The 20,676-nt window shown below is 52.4% G+C and overlaps 2 protein-coding genes and 1 non-coding gene across 3 annotated transcripts; all 3 read left to right on the forward strand.

Annotated features, from left to right (window-relative positions):
* The first annotated feature begins 9,894 nt into the window (after positions 1–9,894).
* ATN1 (atrophin 1) lies at positions 9,895–18,841 on the forward strand. Its single transcript, XM_058825375.1, has 9 exons — positions 9,895–9,999; positions 10,195–10,332; positions 10,706–10,819; positions 12,106–14,114; positions 14,303–14,525; positions 14,634–15,351; positions 16,583–16,726; positions 16,958–17,138; positions 17,687–18,841. The coding sequence occupies exons 1-9, from the start codon at positions 9,922–9,924 to the stop codon at positions 17,718–17,720; spliced, it is 3,639 nt and encodes a 1,212-aa protein (XP_058681358.1). The 5' UTR covers positions 9,895–9,921; the 3' UTR covers positions 17,721–18,841.
* Positions 18,842–19,300: 459 nt separating this feature from the next.
* Positions 19,301–19,361, forward strand: LOC131555014 (U7 small nuclear RNA). The gene has a single exon (XR_009274509.1). It is a non-coding gene; the product is annotated as a U7 small nuclear RNA (small nuclear RNA).
* C2H12orf57 (chromosome 2 C12orf57 homolog) lies at positions 19,315–20,215 on the forward strand. Its single transcript, XM_058824374.1, has 3 exons — positions 19,315–19,538; positions 19,645–19,821; positions 19,902–20,215. Exons 1-3 carry the CDS (start codon positions 19,481–19,483, stop codon positions 20,048–20,050), a joined length of 384 nt encoding a protein of 127 aa, XP_058680357.1. The 5' UTR covers positions 19,315–19,480; the 3' UTR covers positions 20,051–20,215.
* Positions 20,216–20,676: the final 461 nt, after the last annotated feature.

Raw genomic sequence — 20,676 nt, forward strand, 5'->3', positions numbered from 1 at the left:
TTCTCCTGCTTTTCAAATTTTGCACCATTCCTCTGTTCGATTTGTCTGGGTTTATCCATTGGATATGGGGGTCTTTGTTGTGTAGGTTAAAGAGCTGTCAGAAATCTTCCTTTGTAGTGCTCATAGGCCATCTTCAAGTCTTTTAACATTTTCTCAGGTAAGCTATATTTATTTAGCTTAAGGTTATAAGGGGGAGGAGTTAATTACATTTCTCAATTTGTCAGCATCCTTTTTGGAGTACACAGGTAAAAATGGCATGCACTACTCCCATAATTGCCTTACCAATCCTGGGTACAGTCAGGTGAAAATCACCTCTCTTTTCCTGCTCCTGAAGAATATTCCTTTCTCTGTGCACTGGTGAATTTCACTCATTCCAGAAATGCCTTCTTAGAAGTCTTTTCAGACTTCTGGGATGAGAGATGAGGGATGAGGGCAGGATCATCCCACTTGGCCGGTGCTTGGCCAGTAGACCAAGGAGAAGCTGTGGGATCCCAAGCCTGGGAGTGACTCGAAGTTTACCAGTGACTCATATCTGCTGTACTGCTGTTCCTCTGGCCATTTCCCTGTCCCTAGTTCACTTCTTTCCTTCTGGATATGTCTGTCCATCTTCATCCTGTTGACATGCTTGCCCTTGGCACGCGTGTCTCTCGTGTTGTCTTTGCTGTCAGTCATGAATCCCTGCAAACAGAGAATCTAAAGGGTGTCCCTTGGGTCAGTGGCTGCAAAGTCATGGAATCCTTATGTTGGAAAAGACCTCCAGGATCATTGAGTCCAACCATTAATCTAATAATGTAATTTTCTAATCTTATCTAATCTAGTCCAATCCAATCCTGTGCCATTTTCCTCTGATACTCCTACAGCTTCCAGCTGTTTCTAGCTATCCAGAAAGTGCCAGTGATTCTCTCTTGAATGAAACTCTCCAGTCTCCCATCAAACACACAGAACCTTCTAGCACCCATGGTGTCCTTTAATTGGAAATTCTGCAGCTACCTGTTTGAAGACCTACTCTTTTTAGTTGTTTTTGAACATGTTTCTTTGTAGTGTTGTTTGAGGGTCATCAAATTTGTACTGGAACAGACAGTAAAAAAATATTTCCTACCTAACCTCTAATTTTTATATATGGCTTTAGGTCCCCAGTCACATCCTCACTTTCAGTAACCTTTTCTCTGGACAGAGATGTCTAACCCACTCAGTCGTGCCTCTTCATTGCCCCTTCTGGGTCCTATGGAAGAAGCAGAATTGCACAGACATTTCAAGATGTGGGAAAGCCATAGGTTTGTGTGGGGGCATAATGATGTTCTCCTCAGGAAATTCTAGCATGCAGTTTACTTTCTCAATGGCTGCTGGATACTGAGGTGCCATTTCATGGATCCGCCTCTTATATCCAAAGGATATCACTTTATATCACTTTATATCCAAAGGGTATCACTGTGAGTTGCACTGGTCAGCTCAGAGTCTGAACGTCCCTTCCAGCTCTGGCATCCTCCTTTGAGTCTCTGGGCAACCATCCTGTGATGTCTCTGAGTAATTTGCTTTGCATTCTTAGCAAAGGACCTCTGTGTATCAGAAGAGGGCTGTGAGGTGTAACACAGACTCTGGGCCCCTAACAGCTCCACAGGTAAGGTGTGCTCAGGTGTTGCAAATATAGAAGATGCTGCACTTCATAAAATAGTGAGTGTGGGGAATGTGTTGTGTCCTTCCTCTGGATCATGCATCTCTAGGCTCCATCCCACTTGCAGAAGGCAGAGCCCAGTGTGGATTTTTTCCTGATCCACCACTGGGCTCTGCCAGCCTGTATTTTGGAGAGATCTGGAAGCCCTCCTCTGGGGAGACAGAATTATTCTGCTGGGATTTTTAAGTAAATCTCTTACATACTTAACAGTCATTTTACTGTGCCCTCAGGAATTGTTTTACGATTAACATAACCTTCTTTAGTACATCTAACCTTCATTTAGTGAATCAAACTTTATTTTCAGTTGCTTTTGCAAAAATTAATATCTTCTTCTATGCTGTAAATTAAGCTATTGTTAAATGCACGAATATTTTTATTATTTATTACCTTGCTTTAGCTCTGTTTTTTCAGTCTGTTAATCATAATTTTTTTTAACAGATACATTTTTTTTGAATGGAGATTCCAGAATTAGTTTTCACACTCAAAATAACATTCTTGCTTCTCATGGTTGTGCAAAATTAAGAAAACAAAACATTAATATAGGCTTAATAAAATGTAAACTAGCTTTATCTCCTAAGACTGCCAGTACTCTGCGCAGTTATTTTTAGTATTCTTATTTGGCACCCTTTCCTGAAGCGTGAGCATTTTAATTTTTATTTATTATTTTACTGCAGAGAAGGAGCACATAGGTAGCCTGACAAGGGAATTTGCCAACAAGTACATATAAGAAGGATTGAAGCTGTTGCCTCAAGATGAATCTTTTTTTTTGCATGGGAGGTGTTATTTTAAAATAATTTTAGGATATTTTATACAGTGATGGACTGGTGTGGATTGAAAGGAGCCTTAAACATCATCCAGTTCCATCCCTCCTGCCATGGGCAAGGACACCTTCCACTGGACCAGGTTGTTCCTGGTCCCTTGCAACTTGGCCTTGAACACTTACAGGGTTGGAATATCCACAGCTTCTCTGGGAAACCTGTTCCTGTGTCTCACCACCCTCATAGAAAAGAGTTTCTTCCTCATATTCAATTTAAACCTGCCCTCTTTCAGTTTAAAACCATTGCCCCTTGTCCTGTCACTGCAGGCTCTGGTAAAAATTGTCACTCTTCCTTTCTTATAAGCCACCTTTTCATGCTTAGAATCTCAGAATCACAGAACCATTAAGGTTGGAAAAGACTTCCATGATTATCGAGTCCAACCATTGGCCAAACATCACTTTGTCAACTAAGCCATGGCACTGAGTGCCGTGTCTGGTCATTTCTTGAACACATTCCACTGTTGCCCTGGGCAGCCCATTCCAAGGCCTCACCACCCCTTCAATGAAGAAATGCTTCCTGATGTCCAGCCTGAACCTCCCCTGACACAGCTTGAGGCCATTTCCTCTCATCCCATTACTTGTTGCCTGGGAGAAGAGGCTGATCCCCACCTGGCTACCCCCTCCTTTCAGGGAATTGTCCCAGATCCCTGTCCTTTCTGTGCTGGAGACCCCAGAGCTAGCTGCAGCACTCCAGCCAGGGCAGAGCAAAGGGGCAGAATTCCCTCCCTCACCCTGCTGCCAGTGCTGTTTTTGATGCAGCTTAGGACATTTTTTGTCCACCTGTATTGCAAGATTTTTGCCACAGGGCTGCTCCCAGCCTCTTCATTCCCTAGTCTATACTGATCCTGGTGATTGCTTTGACCCACGTGCCTTGTTGAATTTCATGAATGTCACATGGTTCCACTCCTCAGTCCTGTCAAGGTCCCTCTGAATGGCCTCTCTTCCCTTTAGCCTATCAACCACTTGACTTGGTGTCATCTGCAAGCTTGCAGAGAGTGCACTCTATCCCACCATCTGTGTCACTGATGAGGATATTAAATATATTGGTTGCAGATCCTTGGGGGACACTACTGGTTCAAGGTTTCCAGTTTGACATTTAGCTGTGGACTGTAACTCTGGATGGAGCCATCCATCCAGTTATCAAATATGATGGAGACTGGCTTGGCAACTATGTCAGCCAGCTCCCTCAAGACCCTGGGATGCATCTCATTGGGTCCCATGGACTTGTTCAGTTTCCTCAGGTGGTCTCAAACCTGACTTCTTAGGATGGGATTGTGAATCAGCTCTTACACAGAAAGATAGATGTAAATTGAGAGAGCCCATTCAGCTTGTGTATTAAAAGTGTGTGTGATTCACCCTCTTGTTAATATTTATTTTAACACATCACATAGTGACCCATTCTATGCTATTATATTTTGAAGACAGAAGAATCCAGTGAAATTCCAGTACACTGCCAGTATGAAATCTGTGTCTTTATGGAAAATAACAAAAATTGACAGCTGTCACTATTTTCATACTGGATTTATATTTTGACCTCTTGAGCAGTAGTCAAGAGTTTGCACTTATGTTGTAGGTGTTTCTGCCTGAGTTTGCCACATAACACTGAGCTGCCAAACCTGGCTGGCAGGGCAGATCTCAGCCCTTCCTGCCTGTGCCTGGCTGCTGGAGGTTGGATGTGCCTGTCCCAGCCCTTGTGGAGGGCTCTGCAGAGGACTGGGAGGCGTGTGCTCTGATCCTGGGGTCTCTGGGTGCAGTGACCTGCATGAGAGTGCCCTGTAGGAGTCCTGTTCTTTGATTAATTCACTTCCCAGCCTGTGTTCACAGCCCCTGCATCCACCCAGTGTTGTAGTTACTTTTTAGGAGATAGGAAAATGCCTTTGTTTGAAAACTACCTTTCATTTGTATACCTTCGTGTATTTATTCTTAACAAAATTTACTGAATATAGAAGATTTGCCAGTCATGGCAATATTCACACCCAAGATAGTATTAGCCACAAATGTTTGCCATCTTGGTATTCAACCATTTTGGCATCCTAATCCCTTTGCTTGCAGAATCATTTTCCCTTTTACAGGAATGTCACACTCCAGGTATGTATCGAAAGATGGTGACGTGCAACCTGAACCCTGGCCTGTTTTCTCATTGCTGTCCAACACTGAACATGGTGCCCTTCCTTTTTCTTCCCTCTCTTTCTCCATCATGTCCTGTAGTGAAATGCCAGGGTTCAAGCATGAAATCAGGTAATTAGCCATTGGGAAATGCTGTACTTCATCTTGTCTGATTGTAGTATCTGGGACAAAACTTAATGTTTTCAGGATCATGCACAATCATTAAAACTGATTACGTTTCTGGAAAAATTCCCTTCATTTTACAAAATGAGGCAGATTGAGACAGGAGTTAAAAATATTTGGGACTATCATCCCATCATTCATTGAGCAGTCATATATATATACACACATACTACTCTTCTTAGTGATCTTTACCCATCAAGAGGGATCCATCAGTTAACATTCCAGCTTATTTTCAGGACACTTTTCAGCAGTGCAATGTGTTAAAAAGCAGTTGTGTTCGTTTTGCCACCCTGGTTCCTCCCTCCAGTGCTAGTCCATCTCTTTGTAGAAGTGGGAAGAGAAAAAACAGGATGGGAACAGAGAGCTATTGAATTGCAGAGAAGCAGACTCAGGTTAATTCTCACATCTGACTTCTGAATCCCTGCCTTTGCATACCAAATACCTTGGATTTCACGTAGGATTTTGGATGTGATTCCTACATTTCAGAAAATGACTTAAAGAGTAGTCACTGTGTACTTTAAACAATTCCCAAATGAAGAAGACAAGAGGTTTGCACTTCAGAACATCTGTACTTAGGTTAAAGCAGGCATTCCACTGACTCCTTGCTCCAAACTTCCATGGACTAGCATCTACTTCCATGGACTAGCATCTAGTGGAAGCTGGCTTAGTCTGTATTAAATAAACTAAAAAAGGGATAATGTTAGCTCTTTTTCTTAAATGACACTGATGCTGGAGCCTTCATCTCTCCCTTCTGCTGCCACTGGCCTCAGAGAGGGCTAGCTGGACCTTGGCTGGTGTTTGATCTTCTCAAGCAGGCTGGAGCCCTGGACTTGGGCTGTGCATCCTGGGGCTTGCTCTGCCACTGAGCACCTGCTGAAGTGTCAAAACCCTGCATGGCTCTGGCAGCATCTCCCTGTCTTCCTGGTCTCGGTGGAAACGTGTCCTGGCTGCTGGAGATGTGCTGGGTGCAGCCCTGCCTGCAGCCCCAGCATGTGCAGAGCTTTGGTTTGTCATTTACACTTCTGGCCAAGCCCTCAAACACCACCCCAGAAACTTGGTTCCCATTTCCTCTGCTTCTGTCGCAGTCTAGGAAAGTTTATTTCCTCAGAGCCACAGACTAATGTGTAAATGCACTCCTGAGCCAAGGACAAACATTCAGCCTGCTTTCTAAGAGGTAAAACCTGAGTGCTTCTCATTTGAGATAGACTTGTTTCCAGTTTGGTTACCTGGAAGAATTGCTCCACATGACAGCCTGGGAAGGAGAGAACCCATCTGTGTCCTTCAACAAAAGAAAAGCTGAACCTCGTATGCTTGTGGCTGGTGGTACAGGACAGTCCAGGCTTTGGGAAGGAGAATTACTTGGACCTGTGGAGGAGGAGGAGGAGTAGGATCCATTTTGAATGCCACGTGGGGGATGCCTGTTGAGTGTGTGTTGCTCGCAGGAGACTTCACCAGGGCTTGCAAGAGAATATGGAGGGGTTTGGGCAATAAGCCAAGCCAAGCTGGGCTGTATGAAACACAAACAGAAAATTGCAATTTGCAATGCCTCATAACTCAGTTGAACCTGTGAAGGGCTTCACAGGGCCAGGGAAAGGTTAACCCTTCCACAGCAGGCCTGTCACGTCTCACCTCCTAACCAAAACCATGGAGCCCTAAGAACCCTTCAGAGACATTTGCAGGAATCTTCAGTGATGGGAATGGTTAGGTGTAACTTGCTAATTGTAAAGGCTCACATTGCAGGCTTTCATTTCATAGATGTTAAAATTAGAAGACAGATTTGTGATCCTCTCATCTGGCCGTAACAGTTGCTGTACTGCTATACTAATAATGTGTGTGTCAATTCTCTTACATATTTTAGTAGTCTTCACTGTCTAAGTGACAGAAACTTCTGCCTCAGTCAGTGGTTGATTATGTCTCTTGAAATACCACTGGTTGTTTCTGGCTTTGTTTCTTACTGCATATTCAGCGGTTGGAATAAGTACGGAATGGGTATCCCTTTGAAAAAGGGAAGTTTTGTGTGGTTGGCTGCATGTTATTTGCCTGCTGACTGACTTCTCTGGGAAGAGGATGGTAATTGTCATTCCAGGGTTGCTGGAAAGCTGAAGCGAGACCCGTGTGCTGTGTTATCACTCTGGCTTTGGTGTGGGAGGCGTGGGTGGCATCCCTGTGGAATGCAGGGAGCAGTGACACTGGTAGCCTGCTGTTGCTGCTGCTGTGCCTTCAGACTTGCAGGTTGCCACCATGGCATGAGTCAAAGGATCACCTTAGCTATGACAGTCATTTGTTTCACATAAGAAATGTTGATACTGGATGCTTATCTGAAACAGCATCAGTGTAACTGGCTGAATTAGCAACCACAGGCCAAAGCGTGACAGAAACATGAGCCTGTAAAACAAGTCAGCGGGTGGGGATTGGGAGTGGGCTCTGCCTCCATTAGGTCAGTTACAAACCACCATCAGCTATTTTCCTATTAAAGAAGAGGTCTCAGTTAATGAATTGATGTGTGTGGGAATTAATGCTGGATGAGTCCCCCTGGGGCTCTTGTGATGAAGGTCAAATAAAATATTAATGGAATTAAAACAAACAATCCCCTGATTTTCCTAAGTACCTTCCGGATGGGTTTCTGTAAGCGTTGAAACGTAAGGTCAGGGAAGATGTGGAGCCCCAGGAGAGACAGGCCAGTGTCATTACTCCCATTTCATGGTCAGGCAGATGAAGACAGTGGAAAGCAGTGACCCTGGGGCCACACAGTCCAGCAACAGGGCTGCACAGGACATCTGAGAGTTCTCCTGTCGGGTGCTTTTGCTCTGATCCCTGTTTTCAGCTCCCTTCTCAGAGGAATAGAAGTCATTGAGATTGCTCCTGCACTGCTTGGCTGGAAGGTGATTTTTCCAGGTGTAGGATGGTCTTCGGGAGCCCCAAATCCATAGGCTTCTTATTCACAAAATTCCTCTGTGCTTCCAGATGAGAGAATAAAACCAGTAGTTGTGGCTTTTTTCTGCTGGTGCCTCTTCCATGGGACACATTCCCTTGTCTTTCAGATTGTCCATTCCAGAGGCTGAGTATAGCAACTCAGATGACAGGCTTGGGAAGGATAAAGTCTTTTTGGTTATGTGTGTGCAGTGCAGAGCAGTGCAAAAGGTCTTTAGCTTGCTGGATTCAGGCAGGCTAACTTCAGGAGCAGTGTCCCTGAATGATTTCCTCCAGTTCCCAGGCTAACACAAACATGGTACTTTCATAGTCCAGGGTAGGAACTGTGTGATACAACAGGGTGTTAAATTCTACAATAAAATGCTTTTGGACATGGCTCAAAGCTGTAAATTGTTCCAGAGGGGTCTCAGAAATCTTCCTGCTGCTGTGAAGTGTAAGGATGTACTCTGCATCCCTGGGTGTGACTCGGTCTGGTACACAGAAACATCAAGTGTTGAGGAGGAGGAGACCCTGGCAGGTGTGGGATCTCAGCACCTCAGGATGGAGGTGCAGAGTGGCCGAGAACACCCTTGGGGGGCTCGGGAGTCCTGGAATGCTGCCAGAAGTGTCTGGTGGCAGGATTTTGATCCTACACAGGAGACGACGCCTGTATGAGGACTGGGAAGGTTTCACTGGGTGAATGGTGAAGGGATAAGTTAGTTAAAGTGTAAAACACAGGGTTTAGGATTTTGGTACAGGGGGGTCTAAAGAAGTAAGATGGAGGAATTGGGGCGTGTCCTGTTCTTCTTCTTCTTCTTCTTGGCCTCCATCTTCTGTGGTGGTGGTGGCACTTTGGGATTGGTTATTACTAAAAGTGCACCGGTTAATAAGGGTAGAAGGTATTGGGGAGAAATGATAAATATTGTACACGTAACTTAGGGTATAAAGATAAGTGACCGCCCCGGGGGCTCGCAGTGTGCCCATGGCTGACTTGCTGTGCAGACCTCTGTCGGGCTGAAAGAAAATCTTTTAGATAAACAATTAATAAACACCAAGACCGAGACAAGATCAGAAGTCTCTCCTCGTCCTTTGAAGCGCCGGGCTCTTCAAGGCCATCCCTGGGCCTCTCCAGGCCACCTAAACAGCACCAGAAAACCTTATAGGCAGGCACGCCAGGCTAAACAGAGCTGGTGATGGTGTCGAGTAAAAGCAGAGCTAAATGTGTTTTCTCACACCTATTTGTGTACCTTGGGCATGGAACAGCCCGAGCAAGACTTGTCACATTTCCTGCATAACGTGGTGGTGCACGAGTGCATGTGGATGTGCTCTGGAGAGGGCAGGGCTGTACAGTGCCCTTCAGCAAAGGCCACTTTGCTGAATGACAGATGACACAGGGCTAGCAGATGGCAGCACATGGCCAAGTAAGGGTGGTGGAACTTTCTGCACTGACAAGAAGAGTGAAGATAACCTAACAAAGTCAGAAAAATTGTAATTTGGAACATATCAAAACACTTTCCTGTCATTTTTTCCCCAAGGAAAGGAAAATACTAAAATTATTCCAGAAGACAGATAACATCCTGATAACTGTTCCTTCTTGCATCCTCCAAAGCAGCGTTATTGGGCCCCAAATCATAGAATGAGATAATTACAGAATGGCTTGGATTAAGAGAAGCCTTAAAGATCATCTACTTCCAACATCCCTGCCATGGACAGGGGCATCTTCCACAAGAGCAGGTTATTCAAAACCACATCCAGCCTGGCCTTCAACACTGCCAGGGCAGGGGGATCCCTGAGGCAACCTGTTCCAGTACCTCATCACCCTCAGAGTAAAAGAGTTTCTTCCTAGTATCTAATTTAAATCTGCCTTCTTTCAGTGTGAAGCCATTAAAAATAAATACCTCACATCGTGCACATATCACTCCTAGAAATTGAAATGGAATATGGCAGTGGGCAAATCTTTTCCCACACTGATGGGAGAGTTTATTGCATTCTTGGTGAACAGACTTGAGTCTCTAAATATGGAAACAATAATAATTTTGCCATATTTCTATAGAAAACCATGAAAAGGTGTTCTATAGTTCACTCAGTCTTTCTCCCCCCTCATCTGCTTGTCTGCCTTTCAGGATCCAGAGGGATCTCATTGCCTGGCTGGTGTAATTCCCCCTTCCAGAAGAGCTGCCTATCTCCATCTCCTCGGAAACAGCCGAAGGGGGTTGTGGAGTCATAAAAATTTATGTTTTCATCAAACCGGGCCAAGGAGAATGGGGGTCCCACACCCAAAAGAATGAAGACACGACAGAACAAGGACTCAGTACGTGGGGTGGGACGGGGGCGGGACATGAGAGCCAGGCTGGAGGTGTGGGTTGGAACTGAGGCTCCCTGCAGAGGTAGTGGCCATGAGTTTGGCACAGTGGAGTGAAGGGGCTCATGGGCTTTGGGAGGCTGGGCACAGAGCAGGGGCGGTGGGAGGTGCAAAGCAGGATTGACACAGTGATCCCTCTCTTAGATGTCAATGCGGAGTGGACGGAAGAAAGAGACTCCGGGGCCCCGAGAGGAGCTCAGGTCACGGGGCCGAGCTTCCCCCGGTGGTGTCAGCACCTCCAGCAGTGATGGCAAGGCTGAGAAATCCCGACAAGCGGCAAAGGTAATACCAGCTGGAACACAAGTGTGGGTGGCCAAGGACTGCCCAGACTGGGTGGGATCCATTTGAGGATCCAGAGACACAGACCAAAAGAGATCCACAAGTAGCCCGTGCTGGGTTAGCTTTCTGAAATGGGCCAAATCCCTCTTTGCTCTCATCCTCACCATCGTGCACTTTCCCAAGAACTGGTGTCCAGTCTCACCAGACCCTTTTAGTGCTCATTTTTGCCTTATGCTGGGTCCGTGTTGGTCTGCTAGTGTCATTGACACATGTCCCATGGTGGCTGTGTCTCACCTGCTGCAGTCTGTAAAGACCTGTGGGGTTGGAAGATTTCCCCATGACCCTCCACCTCTGTGTTCTCCTTGTCTCCTTGCAGAAAGGCCGGCTGGAGGAATCCTGCACCCCCAAGAGCAGCAAGCAGGGCCGAACAGAAGAGATCTCGGAGAGTGAAGGGGAGGACACCAACGCTCCCAAAAAATCCAAAACTGAGGTGAGCTCTCCCTGCTGTGATTGCTGGCATGTGCCCAGTCCAGAGCAAAGGAGTCTGCACTTCCCTGTCTGTGCTGCTCGAGGTTCTGGCTGCTTGGGAGCCCCAACACCTCAGGGGTTTTCCACTGCAGCTCTTCCAACCTAAATGGCATCTACAAAAATGGCACCAGGAGTGATGACTAAGCACATGGAGGCTCTCTGTCTCATTTGCCTTGTGTTCAGGGGGCTGCTATGTTGTCAGAGCTGGGGATGTGCCCTGCCTTTTCCAGCTTAGTGCTAAGAGCCTGGCTCCATGTGCAGCCGCAGGTTGGGCTGGAGTCAGTCCCTTCTGATCCCCAGCACAGTGTGACATGGAGGTGCTTAAGTCATGGTGGGTTCCAGGTGACACCTGCTCATGCACACACAGAGCCGTGGCAGGGCTTATCCAAACACTGACAGCACCAGGCTGGATTGGTGGTTGGGTGGTGGGAAGACTCAACTCTTGTGCTTCTCCATTCCCTGTTAGCCTGTTCAGGGAACTGCCCTTAAAGGCCTGCAAACATGGGGATGCTTGCTTGTGTTAAGAGGTCCTTATAATTCAACCACCTTGGTTCCACTTCTGTAATTTTTCCACGTGGACAGTCTGTTCAGCTCAGCAGTGGTATTTTTTCAGCTTAGCCTCCCTTGTTTAGAGTGGCACTTGTTAGTTCCCCTCACCCATGATGACTGCTAATCACCAGCGCACATTGTCTGAGGCAGCAGGTGGTGGGGAGGAGCAGGGCTTGGGAAGCACAGGGGGAACTCCTGGAAGTAAGGGGTGGAACAGTGAGAGGGGTCTGGGTGGGAGCTGGTCTCCTTGACCAGGGAGAGCTCTGCAGGGGCAAGAAGAGCAGTTCTGGGTCTGGGGTCAGTGCTGGGATCACTGTGGTGTGTGCGGCTCCATGCCACTGGTAATACCATGTCCTGGCCAACAGCCCATCAGCCCATCGCCGGTGTTGTATCTATTCCCTCTCAGCCTTGTGTGTAACAGTTCCTGCCCTCCCTCACTGCCTCTTTACACAAGGTACCCATTGTTACCTCCTTCCTGAACATGGAATGCTCATGAAGGACCTGGGAGCACTGGAAAGGAGGCAGGAGGACTGGTGCTATGTGTACCTTGCCAGACAATGTCTCCTTTCCTCTGTGAGGTTTTCTAGTGCTGGGGTTGGCAGAGAAAGGTCAGAAAACAAGTTCTCTGGGAACTTGAAGTGTGCCATGTATGGTTTGGGAGGCCTCATAATGCCCCTTTCCTCCTCCTTCCTACTTCAGGAGTTGCCGTGTCCTCCATCCCCATCCGATGTTGACAGCCTTGACGGCCACAGCTTCAATGATGAGATGAGCAGCGACCCACGGGACATCGACCAGGATAACAGGAGCACCTCGCCCAGTGTCTACAGCCCTGGGAGCGTGGAGAACGACTCTGACTCCTCTTCCGTGCTGTCCCAGGGGCCGTCTCACTCCTACCACCACCCCCCGCTGTTCCCCGAGAGCCCGCCGGGAGCTGCCCCTCCCGACAGCCTGGCCCGCCCGCCAGAGCCCAGCTTTGGGCTCCCGGGCGAGGTGCACCCCCAGGGACCTCCCGCAGGGAGTTACCATTCCCAGCTGGAGGGCCAGGCCTCACGCATTTTCCAGGCTCAGGCCCCACAGACACCTGCCTCCTCCTCCTCCTCTTCCTCCTCCTCTGCTGTTGCTGCCCCTTCCGCTCCGCCTTCCTCCTCCTCATCCTCTTCCTCCTCCTCTTCCTCCCACACTCCCCTTTATCCTGCGGCCAATGTGGTCCAGATTGGGGTCAAAATTGCCGGTGGAGTGGGAGGGCTCCCAGCACCAGGGGCTCGTGAGCAGCCCCTCAGCGCCAAGCACAATCCACCCCCTACCACCCCAATCTCTCTGGCGTCGGTGGGAGGAGGGCTCCCCCCTCAAAAGACGCCCCCAGCCAACTCCCCGGCCGCCCCTCCGGCCTCGGCCCCTTCCTTCCCCCACGTGTCCTCCAACCTGCCTCCCCCGCCGGCCCTGCGCCCCCTCAACAACGCAGTGGCCGCCTCCAGCTCCCCAGGGATGGTGGGGCAGGCCCTGAGCGGCCACCTGCCCTCGCCCCACAGCATGGGGCAGGACAAGGCACCGGCCCTGGCCCCCTCCCGCTACCCGTACGCGCCGCCACCGCTGCCGCCCTCCAGCTCCTCTGCCCAGTACCCGCAGCCCTCGGCGGGCCAGCCCCTGCCCAGCTACAGCGCTTCCTACGGGCACTCCTTCCCGCCGCCCAGCGGCCTCTCCGTCTCCAGCCAGCCCCCCAAGTACACCCAACCCTCCCTGCCCTCGCAGCCCGTCTGGAGCCAGGGGCCGCCCCCTTACAGCCGCCCGCTGGGCAATGCCGGCTCCCACCCCGCCGCGCCTTTCCCTGCCCAATCCCCCCATCACCAGCAGCCTCCCCAGCAGCACCACCACGGTCACGGGAGCAGCGGGGGCGTCTCCCCAGCAGCCACAGCTCCTCCCCAGCCCCCCGGGGGCTACCCCCCCGGCCTGGAGTCCAGCAACCATCACCCTTCGCATCCCACCTACGGGCTGCGCCTCTACCCTCCCCACAGCCAAGCCGCCTACAGCCAGGCTCCCTCCGCCACCGCGGCCGCTGCCCCCTCTTCCTCCTCCTCGTCCTCATCCTCTTCCTCTTCCTCATCCTCCTCTGCTGCCTCTTCCCAGGGAAGCTACCCCAGCATGTGCACGCACCCACCGGGGCAGAGTCCTGCCACCTACACCTTCCCCCCGCCGCCACCCCCGTCCCCTGCTCATGGGGCTGGCCCTCCGGTCACTTCTGCTGCCACCACCCTCTCCACCGTCATCGCCACCATGGCCTCCCCCTCTGCAGCCCCCTACAAGACGGTCTCGCCCCCGGTACCCCCATCAGCTGTGGCCCCCTATGGGAAGCGGGCGGCCTCCCCTGTCCCCACTTTCCAGCCCCCAGCCCCCTACAAGCCGGGCTCACCGCCCACTTCCTCGGCTGCCCCTTTCCGTGCAGCCACGCCTCCAGGCTACCGGGTGGCCTCTTCCCCTGTGGCGGGGGGCTACAAAGCCCCCTCACCCGCCCCCTCTGCCCCACCACCCTTGCCAGGGAGCATGGCTGCCCCGGCCCCGCCGCCACCCCCGCTGCCCCTCAGCGCTGCTCAGATCAAGCAGGAGCCGTCGGAGGATTACGAGCCCCCGGAGAGCCCCGTGCCTCCTGCTCGCAGCCCCTCGCCGCCCCCCAAGGTGGTGGATGTGCCGAGCCATGCCAGCCAGTCAGCCAGGTGAGGGGAGACTGGTTTCTCCAAAGGATGGGGAGGGCCCGTATGGGGCAGGGAAGAGGAAATCACCCCAAGCCTGAGGTGCAGCTGTGCCCTTTTGCCTTTTTCATTATGCTTTTCACATTCCCACAGTAGCTGTCCCTGTCTCACCAGCCCTGTCAGCACTGACAGGCTTCCCCTCTCATCCCCAGATTCAACAAACACCTGGACCGTGGCTTCAACTCCTGCTCCCGCACAGACCTGTACTTTGTGCCCCTTGACGGCTCCAAGCTGGCCAAGAAAAGAGCAGACTTGGTGGAGAAAGTGCGTCGAGAGGCTGAGCAGAAGGCCCGCGAAGAGAAGGAGCGGGAACGGGAACGAGAGCGGGAGAAGGAGCGGGAGCGGGAGAAGGAGCGGGAGCTGGAGAGGAGTGTGGTAGGTCTGGGAGCCCCACTGCCGCCGCGCAGCCAGGGCGGATGCTCGAGGGCCCCCTGGGCCGCTCCCCGCTGGGACCCTGAAGCCGGTCTCTCTGCTCTTTTGCAGAAGATGGCCCAGGAGGGCCGTCCGGTCGAGTGCTCCTCCCTCGGGCCGGTTCCCCACCGCCCCTCCTTCGAGCAGGGCAGTGCTGTAGCGACTGTTCCCCCATACCTGGGCCCCGACACCCCGGCTCTGCGCACCCTTAGCGAGTACGCCCGGCCCCACGTCATGTCCCCCAACAACCGCAACCACCCTTTCTACGTGCCCCTGGGCGCCGTGGACCCGGGCCTGCTGGGCTACAACGTGCCAGCCATCTACAGCAGCGATCCGGCCACGCGGGAGCGGGAGCTGCGCGAGCGCGAGGCCCGCGAACGAGACCTGAGGGACCGGGACCTGCGCGAACGCCTCAAGCCTGGCTTTGAAGTCAAACCGGCCGAGTTGGAGCAGCTCCACGCCGTGCCCGCCGCTGCCATGGATCCTTTCCCACGCCACGGCGGGCTGAGTCTGCAGACGGCCCCCGGCCTTCATCCCGCTTTTCCCTTCCACCCAGGGCTGGGCCACTTGGAGCGGGAGAGGCTGGCGCTGGCAGCCGGCCCCACCCTTCGTCCCGACATGTCCTACGCCGAGCGCCTGGCGGCCGAACGCCAGCACGCCGAGCGGGTGGCGGCGCTCAGCAACGACCCTCTGGCCCGGCTGCAGATGCTCAATGTGACACCTCATCATCATCAGCATTCCCACATCCACTCCCACCTTCATCTCCACCAGCAGGATGCCATACACGCAGGTAAGGGCTGTGTGGTGCTGGTGCCTTGCACAAAGCCCTGATTTCTGTCCTAGTGTGACTTCCTTGCGCTCCCTCCCTCTGGCCCTGGGGAACCCTAAAAGCTGACAAGATTAAACTTTGAGGCCATATATTTTCAGCCAGAAGAGCCCAACATCATGGTCATTCTTCCTTTTTCCCACTCCCCTCCCACCAAAGGCACTGACACTGCTGATCAGTGGCCAGCAAAATTGTTTGCACTGTGTCCTTTTGTTATGGATCTGTGGGGCCACAGTACAAGTGCTGTAGTCCCACTGACTGTCTGGGTGGTGCTGCTGTGATCTGCATTCCTTACACTGGAGTCTGCAGAGGGAGGAGGAGCCCTGCTAGAACAGTTTTGGCAGCGTCCTTAGGACTAATGAAATGCTGGTTCTCAGTGGCTGCAGATAGTGGGATGGGATGGGATGGGATGGGATGGGATGGGATGGGATGGGATGGGATGGGATGGGATGGGATGGGATGGGATGGGATAGGAGGTGGGCTAATCATAAGGAACTGGAGGCTGCTGTTCTTCAGAATTGAATGGTGGTCCCTTCCATTTCCACATCCTGCAGGAAAGCAAAGTAAAATGTTTAAAGATGAAAATCTCAGGGAAGTAAAGCGCAAGCTAGAGTGCAATAGGAAAAAAAGTGTTGTGCCTGCTCAGGTGCTGTGAGCGGTCAGTGGGGTCTGGTGTCAGTCACAGATGCTGGCTCTGAGCAACTGCTCAGAGATGGCACAAGGTACAAGTGAGTGTCCATTTTCCCTACCATTCATGGCTGGGCACCTTAGTCTGGCTGGGAGTCCAAACCACTAGAAAGAGAATCTGTGCTGGATAAGACCTGGAAAAGAAAGCAACCCAGTACAAGTATGCACATGAATGGTGGTTGGGGGTGACAGATGGGCATGATATGGGGTGCAGATCTGATTGCAGAGCAGGTCCTTGCAGAACCCTGCTGAACTTCGAAAGAACAGTATTTCTTCCTGAGGAGTGTAGGGACAGAGCTCTGCCAGACTAGTTCACATGCAGTTCGATGCAGGCAAAAAGAGTAACACTCAGAAGGAGATGACACTATGTTGTTTAGCTGTGAAATCATCCCATCCCTAACACACTCTGATCCTCCCTCCATATCTGTTTTGTGAGGCCTTGTGCCTATCTCTGTGTTACTTGCTACAAAGCCTGGGACAATTATCTTGTGGTATCTTTTCTTCCCAGCCTCAGCTTCCGTTCACCCTCTAATCGACCCGCTTGCCTCGGGATCACACCTCACCCGGATACCATACCCAGCTGGAACCATCCCCAACCCTCTCCTGCCTCACCCTCTACATGAGAATGAAGTGCTGCGCCACCAGCTCTTTGGTAAGGAACTTCACAGGGACTGCTGTTCTCCTCCAGAGAGCATCAGCAGAGTTCCGAGGGGCACGGGCGTCACAGGACCAGACTAAGATCTGTTAAACAGGTCAGGACAGGCCGGTGAGCAGGTCCTGCACGTGGGAATGAGGGAATGGGGGTGCAGCAGGGTCTTGGCTGAGCTGTGGGGCCTTGGATGGAGCATTAACTGGGCTCTTCTCTGTGTCACTGTGGCTGCAGCCGCGCCCTACAGGGACCTGCCGGGCTCGCTGTCGGCGCCCATGTCGGCGGCGCACCAGCTGCAGGCCATGCACGCGCAGTCGGCCGAGCTGCAGCGCCTGGCTCTGGAGCAGCAGCAGTGGCTCCACGCCCACCACCCCCTGCACGGTGTGCCGCTCCCCACGCAGGAGGACTACTACAGGTGCGTGCAGCTGCCCTCTCCTCGCAGGAACACCTCCAGGCCCAGCCCTGGCGTGGGGCTGGCACAGGCAGCGCGAGCAGGGAAGCATTGCCCCTGGCGTGGGTGGCTGTGGCCAAGCCCACACCGGGAACAGGGACGCTTTGCCACGGGGCACAGCTGTGGCTGGCCGCCAGGAAAGTCTGCTTGGCAAGTGTCTACTCAATCCCTTGGGAGATCTCAGCTCCTCCCCTCTGAGGGGGGAGATAACTTTTATATGTTTCACACATGTTAATGCAGTTATGACTAACCCATACCCCTGCCAAAATGCAAAACATTTATAAGGGTTTGATGGTTTTGCCAAGACAAGGAATTCACAAGTGCATGGGGAGGCACACTGGGAAAGAGAGAGGTGGAATGTTGTACCTTTTCAACAGTATCTCCTACTTCAAGGATCTACAAAACCTCCCAAGCCAGCAGTGTTGTGTGGGTCCAGATGAACAAAGGCAGGGAATGGTATAAATTGCCTTTTTTTCCTTTCACTATCACCTTGTTCCTCTTTTTTATCCTAGCCACCTGAAGAAGGAAAGCGACAAACCCCTTTAAATGGACTTCCACTGTCAGTGTGACATCATCATGTCTTTCTATCAAGAGGAGCAATCAATCAACCAAATCCTGGGGGAGGGGAAGCTGCAAAGTGACACATCCTGATCCCACCATGCAGTAGAGTACAAGAGAAGATGACAAAAAGTATGGGATGGCATCCTGGGAAAAGTGGAGGAGAGCAAATGGGGAGGGACTGACACACCCCTAATGGACCTGAAGCAATTGGTACGTGATTTCAGCTGAGCTCTGAAGAGAAGAGAATCAGCACTGCACAGAGCTCCAAAAGACAAAGACTGACATGAATTCAGGGTGGCAGGAGCTCCATCCTTTGTTTTGGGGGAACAGTTGCATTAAATAAAAAGTGCAGAGCATTGCAGGACTTCATGTACAGGATGCTCCTGCCTTTTCTGCTTCTGCAGGAGGAGGTGCAGCCAAGAAATAACTGCAAACACAAAAGAGCCTTTTTTCAAGATTCCTCCTCAACACCCCATCCCCCCTTTAACTGTAAGCTTAGCGATACAGAAGAGCAACGTGGAACTTTTTCAGATTAGCCAGAGCAGCTTCCCATTCTCCCAACATCTCTTCAGATGCAAACAAAGTGTTCCAGGTCCCTTGCTGAGCGGCCTCTCCTGCCTGCGGAGCGTCCGGTCCCAGCCATCGGGGTGCGAAGCACCGCAGGACTGTTTGCAGGACGGGGGCTGTGCTGTCCCCAGCTGATGGGAAGGGGCGCGGCCATGAGGTGCTAAGCACCAGCAGACTGTTTTGGACACTGCCATCAGCACCGTGACCCCTCTGAGCCCCGTGGGGAGAGCTGGCATGGCGTGACACTGCGTCCTGGGACTGTCTGTAAGATGGTGGCTGCCCCTTTCCCCTCACCCCTCCTAATTGATGTACTTTAACTCATGCACATCCTATTAGACGTGGCAGTTTTATGTAGCAACTTGTGACTCCCTTGCCCCTGCGTGCGTGTTCTGATTTCACAGTTGTATCTCTCGATTGGTCCCCCATATATATATATATTTACTTAACCATTAAAGGAAAAAACAACCAACAACCCAGCTATGGAAAAGAAAAAAAAACAACCACCCAAAAGATGTTTCCCACGCACTCCCGAGCCCTGACACACATTCTAATAATTTATATATATAAATATATATATGAAGCTCTTAAAAAAGGAAAAAAAAAAGACAAAAAAACCCTTTCAGAAACGGGACTCTGGTGTGTTCTTTTCTTTTCAGTGGGGCCAGGGGGAGAAGGGCAGAAACACTCCCGGTGAAAAGTGGGAGAGGCTGGAAGTGGGCACCGCCTCGGGAAAGGCGTGCGGGAGCCCGGCAACCACGGGAGGGGCGGGGCGTGCGCACGGCGGGCCAATGAGAAGCGAGTAATTTGCATACGGTCCGGGCGGCACGGCTGGCCCGTTTGACGGCACCGGAGACCGCCGGTATCGGCTTTGAGCGGGGCAGGCGGGCGGCGTCGGGTCGGGGACCCGCAGGGGAAACGGCCCAGGAGAAGAGCGGTCCTCGCCCTCACCTCGGGGTGGGTCGGCTCGGAGGGGTTCCTCGCCCGTGCGCCGTTTCCGGCAGTGATTTCAGCTCTTTTAGAATTTGTCCAGTAGGTTTCCCGCGCCCGCGGGAAGCCCCTCCCACAGGCGGTGCAATGACAGATCGGGGTGGGGGGGCGCAGGCGCGCTCGGGCGGGGCCGGGCTGGAGCCGGTGCCCGTCGGTGTGGGGCAGCAGCCGCGGCCGCCCCGCCGCGCCCCATGGCGGCCTCCGCGCAGCCCCCGGTGCCGCCGGCGCTGAGCGCGGAGCAGGCGAAGGGTGAGTGCGGGTGGGTCCGCGTCCCGGGCGGGCCGGCGGCCGAGGGCCCGTGCCGCGCCGCTGCGTGCGGGAGGCCGGCGGGCGGCTGAGTGCCCGTGTCCCGCAGCCGTGCTGGCGGAGGTGATCAAGGCGTTCGGGGCGCCCGAGAACGCGCAGCGCATGGAGGAAGCTCGGGACAACGCCTGCAACGACATGGGCAAGATGCTGCAGTTTCTGCTGCCCGTGGCCACCCAGATCCAGCAGGACGTGATCAAGGCCTACGGGTTCAGCAGCGACGGCGAAGGTGGGTTGTTCCCCCGCCGGGCGGGATGCTCCGGGCCCGCCCGGGCAGCGGGGCGTCCCGCCCACCCCCTTCCCTTGCAGGCGTCCTGAAATTCGCCCGGCTGATCAAGTCCTACGAGTCACAGGACCCGGAGATCGCCAGCATGTCCGGCAAGCTCAAGGCCATGTTCCTGCCGCCCATGACGCTGCCGCCACACGGGGCCGGCACCGGCGGAGTTGCTGCCTCCTGAGCCCGCGGAGCTCTCCCGGTGCTCCGGCTGGTGCCCTGCTTCCGAGGTGCACGTCCTGTCAGCCCTGGGAACGGGGCATTGAACAAGGGAGACGCGGTCCTGGAAGGAATGGGATGCTCCGTGTCTGCTCGCGTGTCTGCTCGCGAATAAAGCGTATGTTGAAAATGCCAGTGTTTCATGAATGGCCGTGAGCTCGGCAGTGCTGCTCCCTGGTGCAGAGGCAGGTACAGCAGTGCTCTCTGCATGACACTTGTGACGCTCTTTTGGGAGGCCCAGTAGGCACCATGTTCTGCAAAAAGGTTTGTGCAGAGCCTCGGTGTGAAGCCCTAGGATCTGGTATCAGAGAGACAGGTATTAAGCACGTTACAAGGGCAAGCATTTTCAGACGTGCTGTTTGAAGCATAATGTGTCCCTCAACACGATTAGTGCTGTTCAGCAGGTGTTGTAAGTGCCATTGAGGCCCCTGTCGCAGCAGGGTCAGTGCTAATTTACTCCTGCTCCCTTGTTTTGTGGCTGAATGTGCAATCCAGCATATTATCCTTAGTGAAAAATGCAGCGGAGAGATGCAGCAGGGAGCTACCGAGCGTGGGAGGGCTGGGCTTGCCCCGTTTGGCTGCAGCCTGGAT

This window comes from Ammospiza caudacuta, chromosome 2 (genome assembly GCF_027887145.1).
Source record: "Ammospiza caudacuta isolate bAmmCau1 chromosome 2, bAmmCau1.pri, whole genome shotgun sequence".
Lineage (NCBI taxonomy): Eukaryota > Metazoa > Chordata > Aves > Passeriformes > Passerellidae > Ammospiza > Ammospiza caudacuta.

Excerpts from the sequence above, each read along its gene's own strand:
- C2H12orf57 (XM_058824374.1), top strand. The coding sequence starts at position 19,481 with ATGGCGGCCTCCGCGCAGCCCCCGGTGCCGCCGGCGCTGAGCGCGGAG. Across the intron at positions 19,539-19,644 it reads GAGCGCGGAGCAGGCGAAGG|CCGTGCTGGCGGAGGTGATC; the intron begins GTGAGTGCGGGT and ends CGTGTCCCGCAG. Across the intron at positions 19,822-19,901 it reads GTTCAGCAGCGACGGCGAAG|GCGTCCTGAAATTCGCCCGG; the intron begins GTGGGTTGTTCC and ends CTTCCCTTGCAG.
- ATN1 (XM_058825375.1), top strand. The coding sequence starts at position 9,922 with ATGTTTTCATCAAACCGGGCCAAGGAGAATGGGGGTCCCACACCCAAA. Across the intron at positions 10,820-12,105 it reads CCAAAAAATCCAAAACTGAG|GAGTTGCCGTGTCCTCCATC; the intron begins GTGAGCTCTCCC and ends TTCCTACTTCAG. Across the intron at positions 14,526-14,633 it reads GGGAGCTGGAGAGGAGTGTG|AAGATGGCCCAGGAGGGCCG; the intron begins GTAGGTCTGGGA and ends GCTCTTTTGCAG.